Here is an 18752-nt window from a genome sequence, read left to right on the forward strand (position 1 = left end):
AACAGTTGTGAATTTGAATTAATATTACTGGCTTGCTTCATTAACAACTTATATTGGTGATCCTGTGAGGTCAGGGTCAGAAACATGATTTTCTTTCTTGCTGCAAGAATGCATGAATTATCCTGGAAACCTGATAACCGGTTGATTGAACATGGTCTTAGATAAGAGGATGGAGTTAGTAGAAGAGTATAGTTCATTTGCATTGGCCTGGTTGCTTGTTACACATTTACTTCCCTGGGCCCAGTTATCTGGATTTCACTTATTGGATAGGATTAAAAACATGGCAATATCATGAATAGAACTGACAATTCATTGACTTGAATGGGGACTCCCGTTCTATTCATTCTAATTCATTCTATTCATTCTAATTTTAATCCTATCCGATAGGTGAAATCCGAATAGATAACTTTTGAAAAACTCTAAGGTTAAGGTCTAGATTAGTTCTTTAGAGGCACAACAATTCTATGTGTGATTGATTGTGTTTGTTTAAATTGTGGAGTCTTCTAGTGGAGCGGGCGATGAAATGAAAAGCATGTTCACATCAGGAGAGATCAGCATGAAACAATTTCATTCTGCTCCTGTTTGGGATTAGGACGGTCTGAATGGTAATGTGTTGCATATGCCGTGAATATCAATGTGTGTGTGGACATGTGTGCAGCATATTGAAAAAGGGAAAATGACAGCTCTGAATATGCAGGAAGCTGGGCTGGGATAGCCTTCATGTTTTTACAGCTCAAGGGGAATGCTGTTGACTCATTTAAAATATGATTTTTTTCCCACACGTTTGATGCCTTACAGATTAGGTACTCTACTATGTGTATCAACTCAATGAAATGTCAATCCAAACCATGGCTCTTATGTCATAGAATTGGGACCTTATGCCTATTTGATTGTGTAATGTGACTGTCATGGCAGTTTTAAAATTGGAATTCCTTGAATATTGTATCATTGTTGAGAAAAATATCCCAGTGCAGTAGTATTTATTTATGAGTTGGCATCTCTGTGTCTATCTGTCAGTTGGATACCTCACATGTGTACCTACTATTATGCAAAAAATATAAGATTTTTTATTTAATTTTGTGTGTGGTGTGTGTGAGCAACGTGTGTGTTTAGGCATGTATGCAATTCTCCACATTACTGCTGCCATACATGTGCTTTCAGTTCCCTGCACCATACCTTTCCCCATCCACGACATCAAAGCCAAGTCTTCAAGCCCTAACTCCCCTCAGGAATGGGATTTAAAAATATTCTCTCTCATTGCAGTGTTATCTTTCTTCCTTTGTCCCCTGTTATTCGAATGTGCTTGTTGTAGACAATAGAGAACAATTTTAAATTAGCCGATGAGGAAGAGAAGATTTTAATCTCAGCTCTGTCACTTCCATAAAGGGAAAACCTCATATATTTGAAGTAAACAATCTTGCCTGTCTGTTGTTATCTCATTGTGTGTGGTGGTGGTGGGGATTGTATTAACAGAAATTACGCCAAACAGTGAAAGGAAACAATCACTTGAGCACGGTTCTCATTTTGTCTGAGGAATTATCTTTGGGCTTTTGTTATAATAGTGATTATTTTATATTTTAGTAGAGTGTGAAAGGGGGAAAAGGAGAGACAGAAAATAAAGGAAGCAAACGCTTAAAGGGTGAGAAACGGAAGGAGCATCCATGAACTTCTTGACACTTGTAGACTCTGCTGGGGATTTCATTTGATTTAATAGGATCCCCATTATCCGACGCCAATGACGACAGCTAGTCTTACTGGGGTCCGACACATAACGAAAAAGACATTACAGACAAAAGACTACAATTGACATACAATTAAAAACATGAACATGTAGTGTGTGTGTGTGCATCTATTAGTTACACAAACATGTCAGTACATACTCACATCAAGTAGGTCACATGGGGAGAGGCGTTGTGCCATGAGGTTTTGCTTTATTCGTTTTTTAAACCAGGTTTGCTTTTCACTTGTGCTGTATAACATGGAAGGACGTTCCATGCACTTATGGCTCTGTATAGTACTGTACATTTCCTTGAATTTGTTCTGGACCTGGGACTGAAAAGACCTCTGGTGGCATGTCAGCTGTGTTATGTGTGTCAGTGCTATGTGTAAGTTGACTATGCAAACTATTTGGAATTTCCAACACATTGTTTTTTAAAATAAAAACAGGAAGTGACTCAGTCAGTCTTTCCTCAACTCTTGGCCAAGCACAGTATTAATATTAGCCCTCTGATTACAATGAAGAGCAAGAAGTGAGGCTCTTTTCAGGTTTAGCTGCAGCTTAACTAGGTCTTTCTTTGCAGCACTTGACCGTATGATAGGACAATAATCAAGATAAGATAAAACTAGAGCCTGCAGGACTTGCTTTGCGGAGTGTGGTGTCAAAAAAGCAGAGTATCTCTTTATTATGGACAGACCTCTCCCCATCTTTACAACCAATTAATCTACAATGCCTTCAGAAAGTATTCAGACCCCTTGACTTTTTCCACATTTTGTTACATTACAGCTTTATTCTAAAATTGATTCAAAAAAAAAATTACATCCTCAGCAATCTACACAGAATACCCCATAATAACAAAACAAAAACGGAAAAAACAAGTTTTTAGACATTTTTGCAAAAACAGAAAAACCTTAATTACATAAGTATTCAGACATAAGTATTTCCTATGAAACTCTAAATTGAGCTCAGGTGCATTCTGTTTCCATTGATCATCCTTGAGATGTTTCTACAACTTGATTCGAGTCCACCTGTGGTAAATTCAATTGATTGGACAAGATTTGGAAAGACACACACCTGTCTATGTAAGGTCCCACAGTTGACAATGCATGTCAGAGCAAAAACCAAGCCATGAGGTGGAAGGAATTCTGCGTAGAGCTCCGAGACAGGATTGTGTTAAGGCTCAGATCTGGGGAAGGGTACCAAAATATTTCTGCAGCATTGAAGGTCCACAAGAACAGAGTGGCCTCCATCATTCTTAAATGGAGAAGTTTGGAACCACAAATACTTTTCCTAAAGCTTGGCCGCCCGGCCAAACTGAGCAATACGGGGAGAAGGGCCTTGGTCGAACATCTCTGGAGAGACTTTAAGCTTGTAGCGTCATACCCAAGAAAACTAGAGGCTGTAATCGCTGCAAAAGGTGCTTTAACAAAGTACTGAGTACAGTGTCTGAATACTTATGTAAATGTATTATTTCAGTTTTTTATTTTTGATAAATTAGCAAAAATGTCTAAAAACCTGTTTTTGCTTTGTCATTATGGGGTATTGTGAGTAGATTGATGAGGGGGAAAAACTGTTTAATCCATTTTAGAATAAGGCTGTAACGTAACAAAATGTGGAAAAAGTCAAGAGGTCTGAATACTTTCCGAAGGCACTGTATTATGGAAGAATCTGAAGAGGAAGACATCTCCCAGAAGGTCGTGGAAACAAGGACACCTACTCTGCCAACACCACGATCACCTAGTGCAACTGTGTGCGGCTGTGGAAGGGGTCCTCCACATCATCCACTGCCTCGACACCACCCAAGAAGATTCACCTCCAACTAGCGGTTGGCCTCATACCATGAGTCGTCCCAGCAAGCCAGCCCCCCAGCCTACCCAGCAGACCGCCCAGGTCAGCGATGACCGACAGTCCCTCACGGACAAGTATGACGGGACTCCATCCCAATGCCGTGGCTTCTTTCCCCAGTGCTCCCTCTATTTTGCCCATCACACGGGAGCCCCCACCACCGAGAGGTCCAAGGTTTCCACGGTCATTTCCCTGCTGACCAGAGAGGCGTGGGAGTGGGCTACGGCCGTCAGGGAGAGAGGAGAGGAGGAGCTAGGTTCCTACGAGATGTTTTATGGCTCTGTTCAGGGCAGTCTTCGACGATCCACCAGAGAGCAGAGACGGAGGAGAGTGACTACTCCAACTCCGGCAAGGTGCCCAGACTGCTGCTGAGTACGCCTTCACCTTCCGTACCGTGGCAGCCTCCAGCAGATGGAATGACCCGGCACTCTGCACCCTATTCCGTGGAGGACTGAGCAAGGAGGTCCAGACCGGAGTCACACACATCACAGCACCACTCACCCTGACCGTGGGACTCCTGCACCAAGAAATCCTTCCCTTCCTCATCAACGCACCAGTACACAGTCATCCTCAGCCTCCCGTGGCTCCAACGTCATAACCCCACCATCTCTTGGTCGAGGATAAAAAATCACTGCCTGGGCTCCCGGATGTCGGAAGACCTGCTTTCCGTTACCCCGTATTTCCACTCGTCCTGTGGTTGTCGTCCAGCCCGACATCCTGGATGTTTAACAAGATCTCTAGGAGGTTTTCTCCAAGACCCGCGCCACCTGTTTCCCTCCTCATCTCCCCTGGGATTGTGCTATCGACCTGCTTTCAGACTCTGCACCTCCGCGCAGTCGCGTCTACCCTCAGTCGGTGGCTGAAACCGAGGCCATGGAGGAGTACATCCAGGAGGCTCTCCAGCAGGGGTTTTTCCGCTCATCCACCTCCACTGCATTGGCAGTCTTCTTCTTTGTGGCCAAGAAGGACAGAGGTCTACGTCCGTGCATTGATTACAGAGGCCTCAATTCCATCACCACCAAGTACCGCTACCCTCTCCTGGACTCCATCGAACATCTCCGCGGGGCCCGTTTGTTTTACTAAACTGCACTTGCGGAGTGCCTACAATCTGATCCGCATCCGGGAGGGGGATGAATGGAAAACAGCCTTCAGCACGATGTCTGGGCACTACGAGTATTTGATAATGCCTTATGGGTTAGCTAATGCTCCATGGTGTTGCAGGCATTTGTGAATGAGGTGTTCCGGAACATGCTTGTGCGCCAGGTGGTCGTGTATATCGACGAAATCCTGGTCTACTCGGCCACCTTGGAGGATTATATTACCCACATCCGGGTAGCGGAGGAGGAGTGCCAGTTCTATCAGGTGGCTGTCTCCTTCTTGGGATACCGGATCAGACCTCGGGAGTGGTGATGGTTGAGAGGAAGGTCGAGGCAGTCCCAACCACCGTAAACGTTTTTTTGAGTTTTTCAACTTCTACCGCCGCTTCATTATAAACTTCAGCTCCATCGCCTCTCCTCTCAACTCTCTCCTCAAGGGCGGTCCCAGTAAGTTGGTGTGGAGTCTTGCAACCGATGAGGCCTTGCGCCTACTGAGAGGTCATTTCAACTCAGCCCTGTTGCTGATCCTACGCTGCCCTTTGTGGTGGAGGTGGATGCCTCATAATTGGGCGTGGGGGCTGTCATGTCCCAACGCCAAGGTAACCCACAGAAATTGTATCCATGTGCATACTACTCTGCTGCATAGAGGAACTATGATGTCGGCCACCGGGAGCTCCTGGTGGTGAAGTTGGAATTAAAAGAGTGGAGACACTGGCTGGAGGGCGCCAAGGACCCATTTCTCATCCTCACCGACCATCGGAACCTACATACGGACAGCGAGGCGGCTGAATCCGTGCCAAGCAAGGTGGGCCCTTTCCTGTTCTGAGTGCGCCCATCGTTCAGCCCTCCCGAATCATTTCCCCCGTGCTTTGGGACGTAGACGTGGGCATCCGCCAGGCTCTGGAGGGGGAACCCGCGCCTGCTGCCTGCCCTCCGGAGCACACCTGCGTCCCCACGGAGGTAAGGGATTGGCTGCTGACCTGGGCGCATACATCCCTTGCCGCTGGACACCCACGTATCACTCGCACCATTCAATCCATGTCCGCAAAGTACTTAAGGCCCACCTTGGTGCAGGATCTCGCACGCTACATCAACTCCTGCTCCATATGTGCCCAAACCAAATCACCCCGGCGCGCTTCAGTAGGGAAACTCCTTCTCCTTCCCGTGCCTCTGCGGCCTCCATCTCATCTGTCCATAGATTGCGTTACTGATCTTCCCCCTTCTGATGGTTTGACCACTGTTATGGTTGTGGTGGACAGATTCTCCAAATCCTCCTGTTTTATCCCTCTCTCTGGTCTCCCTACCGCTCTCCAGGCTACTGATGCACTATTCCAGCAGGTCTTCAGGCACTATGGCCTTCTGCAGAACATCATCTCCGACCATGGCCCCCAATTCACATCGCGGGAATGGAGAGCCTTCATGGAGAAGCTGGGTGCCACGGCCAGCCTCACATCGGGGTGCCGGCCTCAGTCAAACGAGCTGGTGGAAAGGACCAACCAGGGGCTGGGGAGGTTCCTTAGGAGTCACTGCCCGGCAAGGGGAGTGGGCCCGTTTCCTTCCCTGGGCAGAGTACGCCCAGAACTAATTTTGTCATTCCTCCACTGGGCTCCCTTCCAGTGCATCCTGGGATATCAGCCGGCCTTGGCCCCATGGACCCCGAGCCAGACCAAAGCCCCTGCGGTGGATGAATGGTTCTGGCGCGCAGAGGAGGTTTGGAACGCTGCCACCATGAGGCTCCAGCACGCCATCTGCTTCCAGAAGGAGCAGGCGGACCGCCACCGCAGTGAGGCTCCCGTGTTCCATCCTGGTGATCACGTCTGGCTCTCCACCTACTCCCGCTCCCTGGCTCTGGCAGTCAATGTTGCCGGTCTACTAACCACAGGTCCTGGCAATCATCATTATGCACACCTGCTCCCCATCATTACGCACACCTGGACCTCATCATCGCCTTGATCACTCTCTTTATTTAGCCCTCAGTAGCCTCAGTCATCAGGCAGTAATGGCTTTGTTCACATTCAGTACGCTTCTCTTGTTTTGTTTATCTGCCTTTTCTTATCATTAAGCGTACCTTCTGCACCTTCTTCCTGACTCCCCGCGTACATACGTTAAATAAGCTCTCCCATTGCACATCAGGCACCAGACAGAGAGCAAAAGGAGAGCCGTGTGGTCAAACCCTGACAGGGTGTCTGACTGTGTGTCGTTAACGATATGGAACACATGCTTCAGTAGTGTGAGAACAGCAGGGGTGACCTGCAGGTGTTCTCTAGCTCCTCTCTATTGGTCCCTTCATTAGTGTGCTGCTCTGCTCTCATTCCCCTTGCTATGCGCTAGCAGTGAGCAGCCCCGTGGTCTAACTTGGAGAAAGAACGATGTTTGTATATTACATCATCAGCTGACATTAATGAGGCAGTTACGTTACATGGCCTCGAAGAGATTGCCTTCATGGTTAGTCTCAGTATTAGAACGTATATTCAGTATTAGAGCGCTAAGAGCGCTCCTCCCAGAGCGCTAAGAACCTTGGCGTGATCCTGGACAACACCCTGTCGTTCTCAACTAACATCAAGGCGGTGGCCCGTTCCTGTAGGTTCATGCTCTACAACATCCGCAGAGTACGACCCTGCCTCACACAGGAAGCGGCACAGGTCCTAATCCAGGCACTTGTCATCTCCCGTCTGGATTACTGCAACTCGCTGTTGGCTGGGCTCCCTGCCTGTGCCATCAAACCCCTACAACTCATCCAGAACGCCGCAGCCCGTCTGGTGTTCAACCTTCCCAAGTTCTCTCACGTCACCCCGCTCCTCCGCTCTCTCCACTGGCTTCCAGTTGAAGCTCGCATCCGCTACAAGACCATGGTGCTTGCCTACGGAGCTGTGAGGGGAACGGCACCTCAGTACCTTCAGGCTCTGATCAGGCCCTACACCCAAACAAGGGCACTGCGTTCATCCACCTCTGGCCTGCTCGCCTCCCTACCACTGAGGAAGTACAGTTCCCGCTCAGCCCAGTCAAAACTGTTCGCTGCTCTGGCACCCCAATGGTGGAACAAACTCCCTCACGACGCCAGGACAGCGGAGTCAATCACCACCTTCCGGAGACACCTGAAACCCCACCTCTTCAAGGAATACCTAGGATAGGATAAAGCAATCCTTCTGCCCCCCCCCCCCCCCCTTAAAAGATGTAGATGCACTATTGTAAAGTGGCTGTTCCACTGGATGTCATTAGGTGAATGCACCAATTTGTAAGTCGCTCTGGATAAGAGCGTCTGCTAAATGACTTAAATGTAAATGTAAAATTAGCACTGAATTGATTTTACGGTCTCTGGGCCACAATGAAAACTGTTAAAAGAGTATAGGCATATCTATGATCAGTTACTGTATTATAGGATTTACATGATCTGTGTAGCATTGCTCAGCAGAGTGGAGGGGGTTGCTGTCAGGAGGTAGATGAAGACAGAGGGGAGGTGTGCGCAATATTGACTAGGCTAGACTGAAGGGGCAGAGTGAGGCAGATATGGTGTAAATACAGTATTGACTGCTTTTGGTCCCCAAACCAAACACCCTACCACATGGAATCTGCACAAGTAAAACAGGTCTGATATATATAGATGGTTTGGTATAGTTGTGCAGTGTTCGTAGACTCATACAAGACAACAATGATAAAGAAATATATAGAATGTGTATGGCCTTTGTGTTATTTCTACAGCCCTTTGCATTAATGCTAAGGGAAATCCATGGGTATGTATACCATCAAGTCTACGTGGGTAACAATAAAATTACAAATGTCAAATAGAAATTGAGATGGAGTGCGGTACCCAGTCTAGACATAGTGAAACTTGAAGGGAAATTGAATCAAGTTGTACAAGCATATTCTGCTCAAGAAAAATCTGAAATGGCACCAAATTTATGGTGGATATGGTTTGCTCATGTTATTTCAAACTCTATTTGTTGTTTCTGGCCTGTTGGGTTTGGTCACTGATGGCAGAATTCTCAGTGGAGGCAGAGAGAGACGACTAGCTGATTGGACCACTGATTAATTCTCTACCACACACATAGCTGATGTCCAGTTCTCGGTCTGGTTTGTGTCTGAACCCAACCGTATTGGTGGTGTCTGGAATCTGGATCTTTGCACCTGATGTCTCTGCTGATGGTCTTGTCATAGTCTCTATACTGTATGCCTGATCTGGGTCTCCTGAGATTCGGTCCTGACTTCCCCCCTGGTTGAGATGATTCTGTGTTTCTAAGGCCAAGTGTGTCTGTCAGTCTATTTTAGCACCTGACTCACCTCCAAGAGAGCAAAGGGAGCTCCCTACAGAAAATCTGTATTTTTACTCCTCTCATTTAATCCAACTATAATCCTGTCTTAATCCATAACACATCTCCTTCTCAATATTCATGTAGTGTTCTTCTTCTTGGCATCTTGTAATGTTATATAATCCTCCTAGCTCTGAATGACAATGTTTTTGAGATGCAACAATTTAATCTTTGATCCCTCAACAGTGTGCCTCATTTGCTAAAGGTTTAGATGCTTGAAGACGCTTGGCGTTTTAAGGGTGCAAATCAATGAACCAAACCAATGTAAAGGTGCTCAGAGGCTTCTATCTCCTTTCGATGTGACGCAGACATTTTGTCCCTAGCTGACCGTACATGGTTGCTCACTGTTTTCCAGATCCCTGTTCCTAAACATTAAATTAATAGTTAGGGTGCATACATGTGCGTGCCATGTCCACAGAGTGTTTTAGCCTGTCGACCATTGGGGAACTACAGCTACTCTCCAGTCTCACACTACGTTGGGCTATGTTGCGTGGTAAGTTAAGATAATTTGCTAGCTGGCTACATCACCCAGGACTAATAAAGTGTCGGCCTGACAAGGCGAGGTAGCAACTCTGACTGTTGACTGGCAACATCTCTGCCGTGGCTGCCGGAATCCTCTCCTTATGGTAGTATATACAGAAATGTCCTTCAACTCAGGAAATGCAGATGGGCTTCATGATTTACATAAATTCACTAAAAACCTGCAATAACTCACGGTTATATTAACAGTATTGCACTTTTCATGTAGCCTAATTTTGGCCAGCTAATAGCCCAACCACCAATCAAGCAACATTATGGACTTAACATTGAAATCCTGTTGCTGCAGTATTATTATGTTGTGACATTACTGGTCAAATTAAGGTCCAACATCTGTATAGGGCCAACAATGCATCATATATCGCACAGCAGTGTGTTGAACTGCTTATAGTGGCTGCAGGAATTTTCCATAGGAAAATGGAAGGCAAGAAAAAACACCATAATTCCCCTCCAAGTAGTTCAAGTTCCAGGGAGAGCCATTGGAGCGTACAGGCAGGCGGAAGAAAATGTGAACTGTGAATAGAGGACTAGATCCCCTCCACAGATCAGGGATGCTGTTCTGTTCACCCACCTCTGAGCAATCTCTTCTTTAGCTCGTAAGACGCTATGGACAAATGCACTTACCCACTTACCCAGAGAGGCTGTTTCTGTTTTTATTGGTGGTACAATAGCTGTCGGTGATCATTGTTTGGAAACAAAGCAGTCCTGAAGTGTTGCTTATAGGGTTATGATCAACCAAAGAGGTGGGCGACTGGTGAGGTGTTCACATGGAAAGGGGAGGGGAGGCTGGCACTAGGAGGTGAGAGATTGTGGACCATTGTACGGCTTGGAGGGACAGGAGCTGCTGATGTGACTGTACTGTGCTGTTTGTAGAGAAAGAGAGGCTAAGGAAGCAGAGGCATCATTAGTCCTCCGTGCGTGATACAGGCTCTTAATAAACACGCCTCAGCCAGGACGTTTCAGGGATGAGAAGGGAAAAAAACACGTTCTGTTTTTGCGAATATGACCCATTACGCTGTTATTGTTACCACTGACTCTGGGCCACGGTTTAACACATTTGTTAAGCTCCTTAGACAGAAACATTTAGAAGAGTGAGGATTAGTGTTTTCAAAAAAGTGTATTACAAAGTGAACACTCACTGTGCTTGATCTATTACAGAGTTAACATTGACATGGCAGCACAATAGGAAGTCAGTCACACAACAGAGAAGGGGTGAAACAGGAGCTGTTGAATGTGATATTCAGAGAATTAAAGTATTAAAGTAGTGGTTGACAGCATCAGCTACAGCAGCAGCAATTGCTATTGTAACGCCAATAACAACAGAAACAGGGTTACGGTAAATGCATTTGGCTGTGGCGCTTTATTTGCCAAAGAGGAGATTTACTCAGGTTGGTAAACAACAGTGGTGCTCATCTGTACTGTGCTGGCCTCACTTCATATGCGCAGAAAGATACATTTGTATGTGTTCATCTACAAAGCCCTTTTGGGTAAACTCACTCTTTACCTCTGGTAGTCTGGTCTCCTTCAGCACCCACAGTTACCATACCCGGTCTGCTAGGTGGTTGCTATTTAAAGTCCGCTGGACATTCACAGTATTAGGCCAGACTGCCTTCTCTTCTTTGGCACCAGACGCATGGAATAATCTACAATACATGCTTCATCTAGATATGTTAGTGCCACTGAATGAACATAAAATATTGATGGGAGACTCTGTTACAGAGGAGTGTAAATGCTTTCTTTTTAGACTGGATCATGTTGTTGTATTGTTGTATGTTTTAATTCTCTAATGTATTGTTTGTTGCTGTCTTCTTGGCCAGGTCTGCCTTGAAAAAGAGACCCTGGGTCTCAATGGGCTTTCCTGGTTAAATAAAAGTTAAATAAAAAAAACATCTAAAACAGCAGTCGATAATTCAGGTTCTGGAGATCTACTCACTTGGTCTGCTGGTTTTCACTGTCATCCAGGCCTCAATTAATGAACCTGATATATGGGATGGAATAAACTATCACTGTAACTAACTCTCCCATCACATTGTGATTGACCACTAGAGCACCTAGCCTTAGGGAAAGACGAGGACATGCGGACCTTACAATGATCTATCTGCAGCAGCTAACAATCAATATTCTGCTTGTGCTAGTCTTTCTTGTAACTCATTACACTTCTTCCCTTGTGTCTTCCAGGGGTGTCTGTTAAGACGTTGGATGTGAAGTGGGCTGATCTCTGGAGCCAGCTGACTCGAATGTCCGGACGCCGGCATGTTACACACCCGCATTCTGAGCCTTGTCCACCCCTTCACCGCCTCCTGCCTCTCCACGTCCCTCTTCCTCCTCTTCCTCCTGGAGCTCACCCACCTCTCCCAGGCTGGCTCAGACCAAGCAGCACCCAGCAACCCTCCCAGCAACTGCTCTGATGGAGACCCCTGCTCTGAGGGCGTGGTCCTGCCCATGTGGAACCCTCAGAACCCGTCAGTGGGCGACAAGGTGGCGCGGGCCATCGTCTACTTTGTGGCTCTCATCTACATGTTCTTGGGCATGTCCATTATCGCTGACCGCTTCATGTCTTCTATTGAGGTCATCACCTCTCAGGAGAAAGAGATCACCATCAAGAAGCCCAACGGAGAGACCACCACAGCCACCGTACGCATCTGGAACGAGACAGTATCCAACCTGACCCTGATGGCCCTAGGCTCATCTGCCCCAGAGATCCTACTGTCTGTCATCGAGGTGTGTGGCCACTCGTTTGAGGCAGGCTCCCTGGGCCCCAGCACCATTGTGGGTAGCGCGGCCTTCAACATGTTCGTCATCATCGCCCTCTGTGTGTACGTGGTGCCAGAGAACGAGACACGCAGGATCAAGCACCTGAGGGTATTCTTTGTCACGGCAACCTGGAGCATCTTCGCCTACATCTGGCTCTACCTGATCCTGGCAGTCATCTCCCCGGGGGAGGTGGAGGTGTGGGAGGCCGTGCTCACATTCATGTTCTTCCCCATTTGTGTGGTTCAGGCCTGGGTCGCAGACCGACGCCTGCTCTTCTACAAGTACATCCACAAGCGTTACCGTGTCGACAAGGCCCGCGGCATCATCATCGAGACGGAGGGAGACGGCATGTTCACCAAGATGGACATGGAGATGGATGGCCAGGGGGGCAACTCCCACCCCCACCCCAAGGAGGTGCTGGACGGCATGCTGGAGGGGGTGGAGGAGGGCGGGGGGATGGGCTCAGAGGAGGATGAAGCTCGGAGGGACATGGCCCGTACTCTGAAGGAGCTGAAACAGAGGCACCCAGACAAGGACACGGAGCAGCTGATTGAGATGGCCAACTACCAGGTTCTGGTCCAGCAGCAGAAGAGCAGGGCCTTCTACCGCATCCAGGCCACACGCATGATGATCGGTGCTGGGAACATCCTGAAGAAGCATGCTGCCGACCAGGCCAGGAAGGTGGTGAGCTGCCATGAGGCCAGTGGACAGGAGGAGGATCCCCACACGATTTACCTGCAGTTTGAACCCTCCCACTACCAGTGCTTCGAGAACTGTGGCTCGCTCAAACTGTCTGTTGGGCGCCATGGGGGTGAAAGCGGCTGCACAGTCAAGGTCAGTGGGGACAAGCAACTCGTATTTGTCTTTGATACTAATTATACTGTATAATGGAAAGATTATTATGTTAAAAATCAATCACTCAAGCCACATGTAATAATGGGAAAGGTTTTTAGATGAGATAAGGATCTAGCCATGGGGACATTTTAATTATTTCTGTCTAATGAATAAATTAAATCGGCATTGAGTTGGTTTTGTTCCTGGGTCAACGCAGGTGGACTACCGGACCGAGGACGGCACAGCCAATGCCGGCTCAGACTATGAGTTTGCCGAGGGCACGCTGGTCTTCAAACCCGGTGAGACGCTGAAGGAGCTGACCGTGGGGGTTATTGATGACGACATCTTTGAAGAGGATGAGCACTTCTACGTGCACCTCAGCAACCCTCGCATTGTGCACCGTGCCGAGGTGGCTATCCTGGAGCCCAGCACCATCACCACCACCAGCAGCATGCGCAACCTCTCCCCCCACTTGTCCCCCAAAGCCGCCCTCGGCAATGCCCACACCGCCACGGTAACCATCTATGACGATGACCACGCAGGCATCTTCACGTTTGAAGTAGATTCGATGAGGGTGAGTGAGAGCGTGGGCATCATGCAGGTGAAGGTGCACCGGATGTCTGGGGCCAGGGGTAAAGTGGCCATCCCTTACCACACCCTGGAGGGCACCGCCAAAGCTGAGGAGGACTACGAGGAGGTGGCCGGGAAACTGGAGTTCCAGAACGACGAGACCATGTGAGTAACACCACTTCCTGTCCTGTCCACTGCTCTGCTGCTCTTGATGGCTTGTGTGTTACATTTCAGCATAGTATTCTATGGGCCATTTTTATGGCATAGATGGGACATATTTTAAAAAGGATTGGAGAGGAGATAAACAGCAGGAGATCTAACAGTGGGGATGCAGTGTGGAGGACAGAGATAGAGGAATTGGTAGTGATGAAAGGGGTAAATGCACATAGCTATATTAGAACCCTATACTTTCTATGGGAGTTCATTAATTGTAATGGGTAAGTAATGGTTGGCATTTGGGATTTCACAATTTTCATAGAGAGAAGGTAATATAGAGACATGAAGAAGAGACTAGTAAAAGAGAGAGGATGAAACTAAATTAATATTGCTAGAAAAAGATAGTGGCCAAGTATGTAAAGGATGAGAAATAAAGAATAGGGGACTGAGAGAGAAAAGGGAAAAGCAGTGGGTTTAGAAAATGGAACCGGTTTGTCTGATAGTGATGATTTCAGTGATGATTTAGACTATAGAAAAATGTGATAGATTTCGAGGGAGAGAGGAGGTAAGAGGGCGTAAGGAGAAGTAGAGAGGGGATGAGAGTGTAAAGCGGTGTGTTTTAACATTTGTCTCTCATTGTAGGCAGGGTTGGCTGACGGATAAGGAAGAGAGCTTAGAGAGTGGTGTGTGGGCGTGTGTGTTTGTGCTTCATGGAAGGTTGTTCCACCTCAAAAAGCACAAGAAAGAGGATTTTGGCATCCACCATCTACGATTGCTCTGAAATCGTTTCTGTAGTTAGAAACAGATAAGATTAGCAGTCCTGCTGCATCATTATTTTGTTGAAATATGATTTGATCTCTGAGAAATTAAACTAATTGATTGCACCTAAATTAAAACAAATTCTAAAGCCACCCACGGACCCACCACACCCCACACCAATCCCACCCTAATAACCAGTATACAGTATCAGTTCTCTATGTCTGAGAAGTAGTATGGAGCTGTGGCTTGGAGTATTGTCTCTTCATACTATGTAATGTATTCTGAGCGAATTTGGTGATGGTTATTTTCCCCTGTTCAGAGAAATTAGTAATTGAAGTTGTTCAGTTTATGTCCCATCCTACATCCTGATATATTTGTGGCACAAATCCCATGCAAGTCAATGGTACCTATATGAGCATTTTCATGCTTCATGTCAAAATCATCCTAAAGTATAATTTTTTTTCTTGTGTAAATCAATGAAGGTCACCAGTGATACAGTATTCAGTCAGTATTCGACATCCATCCATTGCTGAGGACGTTGCGAGATGACTTTGAAACCGGCCACTAGGGGCAACAGTGAGCGCTGATCTACAGTGTCCACAGATCAATTTATAAGCGAAAATGTCGGTCAGAACCGGTACCAGAACTATGCAGATCCCCTAAACAGGGGACTTTACATCTAAGAGGTTTTAACCTGTCTAGGATGAGCGTGCCGCTAGCGGCACTCCCCCCCCACCCCCACTGAAAAGGCAGAGCCGCGAAATTCAAAAAAAATATTTTTTTAAAATATTTAACTTTCACACATTAAAGTCCAATACAGCTAATGAAAGACACAGATCTTGTGAATCCAGCCAACATGTCCGATTTTTAAAATGTTTTACAGGGAAGACACAATATGTAAAGATGTAAATCTATTACCTAAAAACACATTAGCATAATCCACCATCTTTTATTTGTCCACCAACACCAGTAGCTATCACCAATTCGGCTAAACTAAGATATTTATAGCCCCTAACCAAGAAAAAAACTCATCAGATGACAGTCTGATAACATATTTATGGTATGGGATAGGTTTTGTTAGAAAAATGTGCATATTTCAGGTAGATGGCATAGGTTACAATTGCACCCACCGTCACAAATGGACTAGAATAACTACATAGAGCAACGTGTTTACCTACTTACTAATCATCAAACATTTCGTAAAAATACACAGCATACACTAATCGAAAGACACAGATCCTGTGAATACAGACAATATTTCAGATTTTCTAAGTGTCTTACAGCGAAAACACAATAAATCGTTATATTAGCATAGCACATGTGCAAACATTACCCCAGCATTAATTCTAGCCAAAGTGAGCGATAACGTAAACATCGCCAAAATATATTATTTTTTTCACTAACCTTCTCAGAATTCTTCAGATGACACCCCTGTAACATCACATTACAACATGCATATACAGTTTGTTCGAAAATGTGCATATTTAGCCACCAAAATCATGGTTAGACAATGGGGAAAGTAGCCCAGCTGGTGAGAAAATGTCCGTGCGCCATATTAGACAGTGATCTACTCGTATACATAAATACTCATAAACGTGACTAAAAAATATAGGGTGGACAGCGATTGATAGACAATTTAATTCTTAATACAATCGCGGAATTACATTTTTTAAATTATCCTTACTTTTCAATACAGTTTGCGCCAAGCGAAGCTACGTCAAAAAACATGGCGTCCTAAGCCACTAACATTTTTCGACAGAAACACGATTTATCATAATAAAAATTTCCTACTTTGAGCTGTTCTTCCATCAGTATCTTGGGCAAAGGATCCTTTCTTGGGTCTAATCGTCTTTTGGTGGAAAGCTGTCCTCTTGCCATGTGGAAATGCCAACTGCGTTCAGCATGAACTGGAAGCGTGCCCAGCGATTCACAGCGTTTCAGAAATAAATGTCCCAAAATCGCACTAAACGGATATAAATTGCTATAAAACGCTTTAAATTAACTACCTTATGATGTTTTTAACTCCTATAACGAGTCTTAACATGACCGGAGAAAGATTACTCCCAACACTAATGCTTGGAACAGGTGCGGGTCGGTGTCCTCCAGGCGCATGACGCAGCTCCAAAAGAGTGACTAGCTACAGGGTTTTTTAATTTATAGTGCCTGTGAACGCGCAATCGACCCCATTCAAATCGTCATCACGTAAAGGCATCCAGGGGAAGACGCAAGCAGTGTCCGTATACTCATAGGAATAACATTGGCTTTAAAACTGACTCCAGAACAGTGGACAAAATTTCTGAAATCTGACTCCATGTCGGGGAAATTGCTGTAGAATGGGTTCTGTTCCACTTAGAGACAAAATTTCAACTCCTATAGAAACTATAGACTGTTTTCTATCCAATAATAATAATAATATGCATATTGTACGATCAAGAATTTTGTAGGAAGCCGTTTCAAAAATTACACGATTACCATAAATAGTGACAACAGCGCCCCCAGCCTCAACAGGTTAACCATTCTGAGTTAATATCTAACCTTAACATTTCTGAGCTAATGCATAAACTTAACCCTAAATTTCAAAATTCAGAGTTAATGCCTAAACGTAACCTTAAACACTTCTAAATGTAATGTTTGAGAAACATGGATGAACGTCCAATTCTTACGTGAGACTGTGAGAGCTAGTTGGCAGTTACTTATTATGCTAATAAAAGTACCAGTAGCTAGATTTCCATCCAATTTGTGAACATTTTCATGCGAATATTATTTTAAAAAATTTAAAAGATTCTCACCAGGTTGTTTCCATTAAAACTGGCTTGTTGCGGATAAAAGGCTGTGCGGGATGATGTAGTGCACATTACAATCACTTTTGCATTAAAGTTGTACCAAATGAACACAAGTCCAATGTGTTTCCATTGCATTTTCTACTTTATCGATGATTTTGTCACACAAACCCAATTTGCACTTGCTCTCTAGACAACAGTGCGCTGATAAAGTGGACAGGACAAGTCAGGTTATATGATGAGGTGGATAAGAGCAAGATCATTCTTATTTGTTAATTGGCAGCTAAGCACCAATCATCATGTCACTCAGTGTAGGCTGCTGAGGGGAAGACTGCTCATAATAATGGCTGGAATGGAGCAAAGGGAATGGCATCAAACACATGGAAACCATGTGTTTGATGCAGTTGATACCCTTCCACCCATTCCGCACCAGCCATTCTCAAGAACCTGTCCTCCCCAATTAAGGTGCCACCAACCTCCTGTGATGTCACTAGCATACAAATTAAGACCCTCAATATTTATTGGAAAAGGGTATCAAGCTCCTCGCCCGTGCACTTTCACCACCCTGGGAAGTTCATCATAACTTCACAGGGTGGTGAAGTACTGACAGCCAAAAAACAGTGCATTTAAAAAAAAAAATGATTTTTTATTTAACCTTCATTTAACCAGGTAGGCCAGTTGTGAACAAGTTCTCATTTACAACTGTGACCTGGCCAAGATAAAGCAAAGCAGTGCGACAAAAACAACAACACAAAGTTACACATATACAAACGTACAGTCAATAACACAATAGAAAAATCGATTTACAGTGTGTGCAAATGTAGAAGATTAGGGAGGTAAGGCAATAAATAGGCCATAGAGGCAAAATAATTACAATTTAGAATTAACACTGGAGTGATAGATGTGCAGATGATGATGTGCAAGTGGAGATACTGGGGTGCAATAGAGCAAATAGATAAATAACAATATGGGGATGAGGTAGTTGGGTGTGCTATTTACAGATTGGCTGTGTACAGGTACAGTGATTGGTAAGCTGCTCTGCAGCTGATGCTTAAAGTTAGAGAGAGAGATATAAGTCAGTGATTTTTGCAATTCGTTCCAGTCATTGGCCGCAGAGAACTGGAAGGAAAGGCCAAAGTAGGTGTTGGCTTTGGGGATGACCAGTGAAATATACCTGCTGGAGCGTGTGCCATGTAGGGTGTTGCTATGGTGACCATTGAGCTGAGATAAGGCATTGTTTTTTTGTTTTTTTAATTTTATCCCCTTTTCTCCCCAATTTTCGTGGTATCCAATCGCTAGTAATTACTATCTTGTCTCATCGCTACAACTCCCGTACGGGCTCGGGAGAGACGAAGGTTGAAAGCCATGCGTCCTCCGAAGCACAACCCAACCAAGC

At 45.6% G+C, this 18752-nt stretch overlaps 1 protein-coding gene across 1 annotated transcript in view; it reads left to right on the forward strand.

Moving 5' to 3' along the window:
* LOC129863962 (sodium/calcium exchanger 1-like) overlaps positions 1–18752 on the forward strand; it is an 83616-nt gene that overhangs the window by 20116 nt on the left and 44748 nt on the right. Inside the window, exons 3-4 of the mRNA XM_055936448.1 lie at positions 11682–13091; positions 13309–13826. Coding sequence (XP_055792423.1) covers positions 11757–13091; positions 13309–13826 — 1853 coding nt within the window. The 5' untranslated portion in view covers positions 11682–11756. The remainder of the gene's footprint in view (positions 1–11681; positions 13092–13308; positions 13827–18752) is intronic.

This window comes from Salvelinus fontinalis, chromosome 10 (assembly GCF_029448725.1).
Source record: "Salvelinus fontinalis isolate EN_2023a chromosome 10, ASM2944872v1, whole genome shotgun sequence".
In the NCBI taxonomy this organism is placed as follows: domain Eukaryota; kingdom Metazoa; phylum Chordata; class Actinopteri; order Salmoniformes; family Salmonidae; genus Salvelinus; species Salvelinus fontinalis.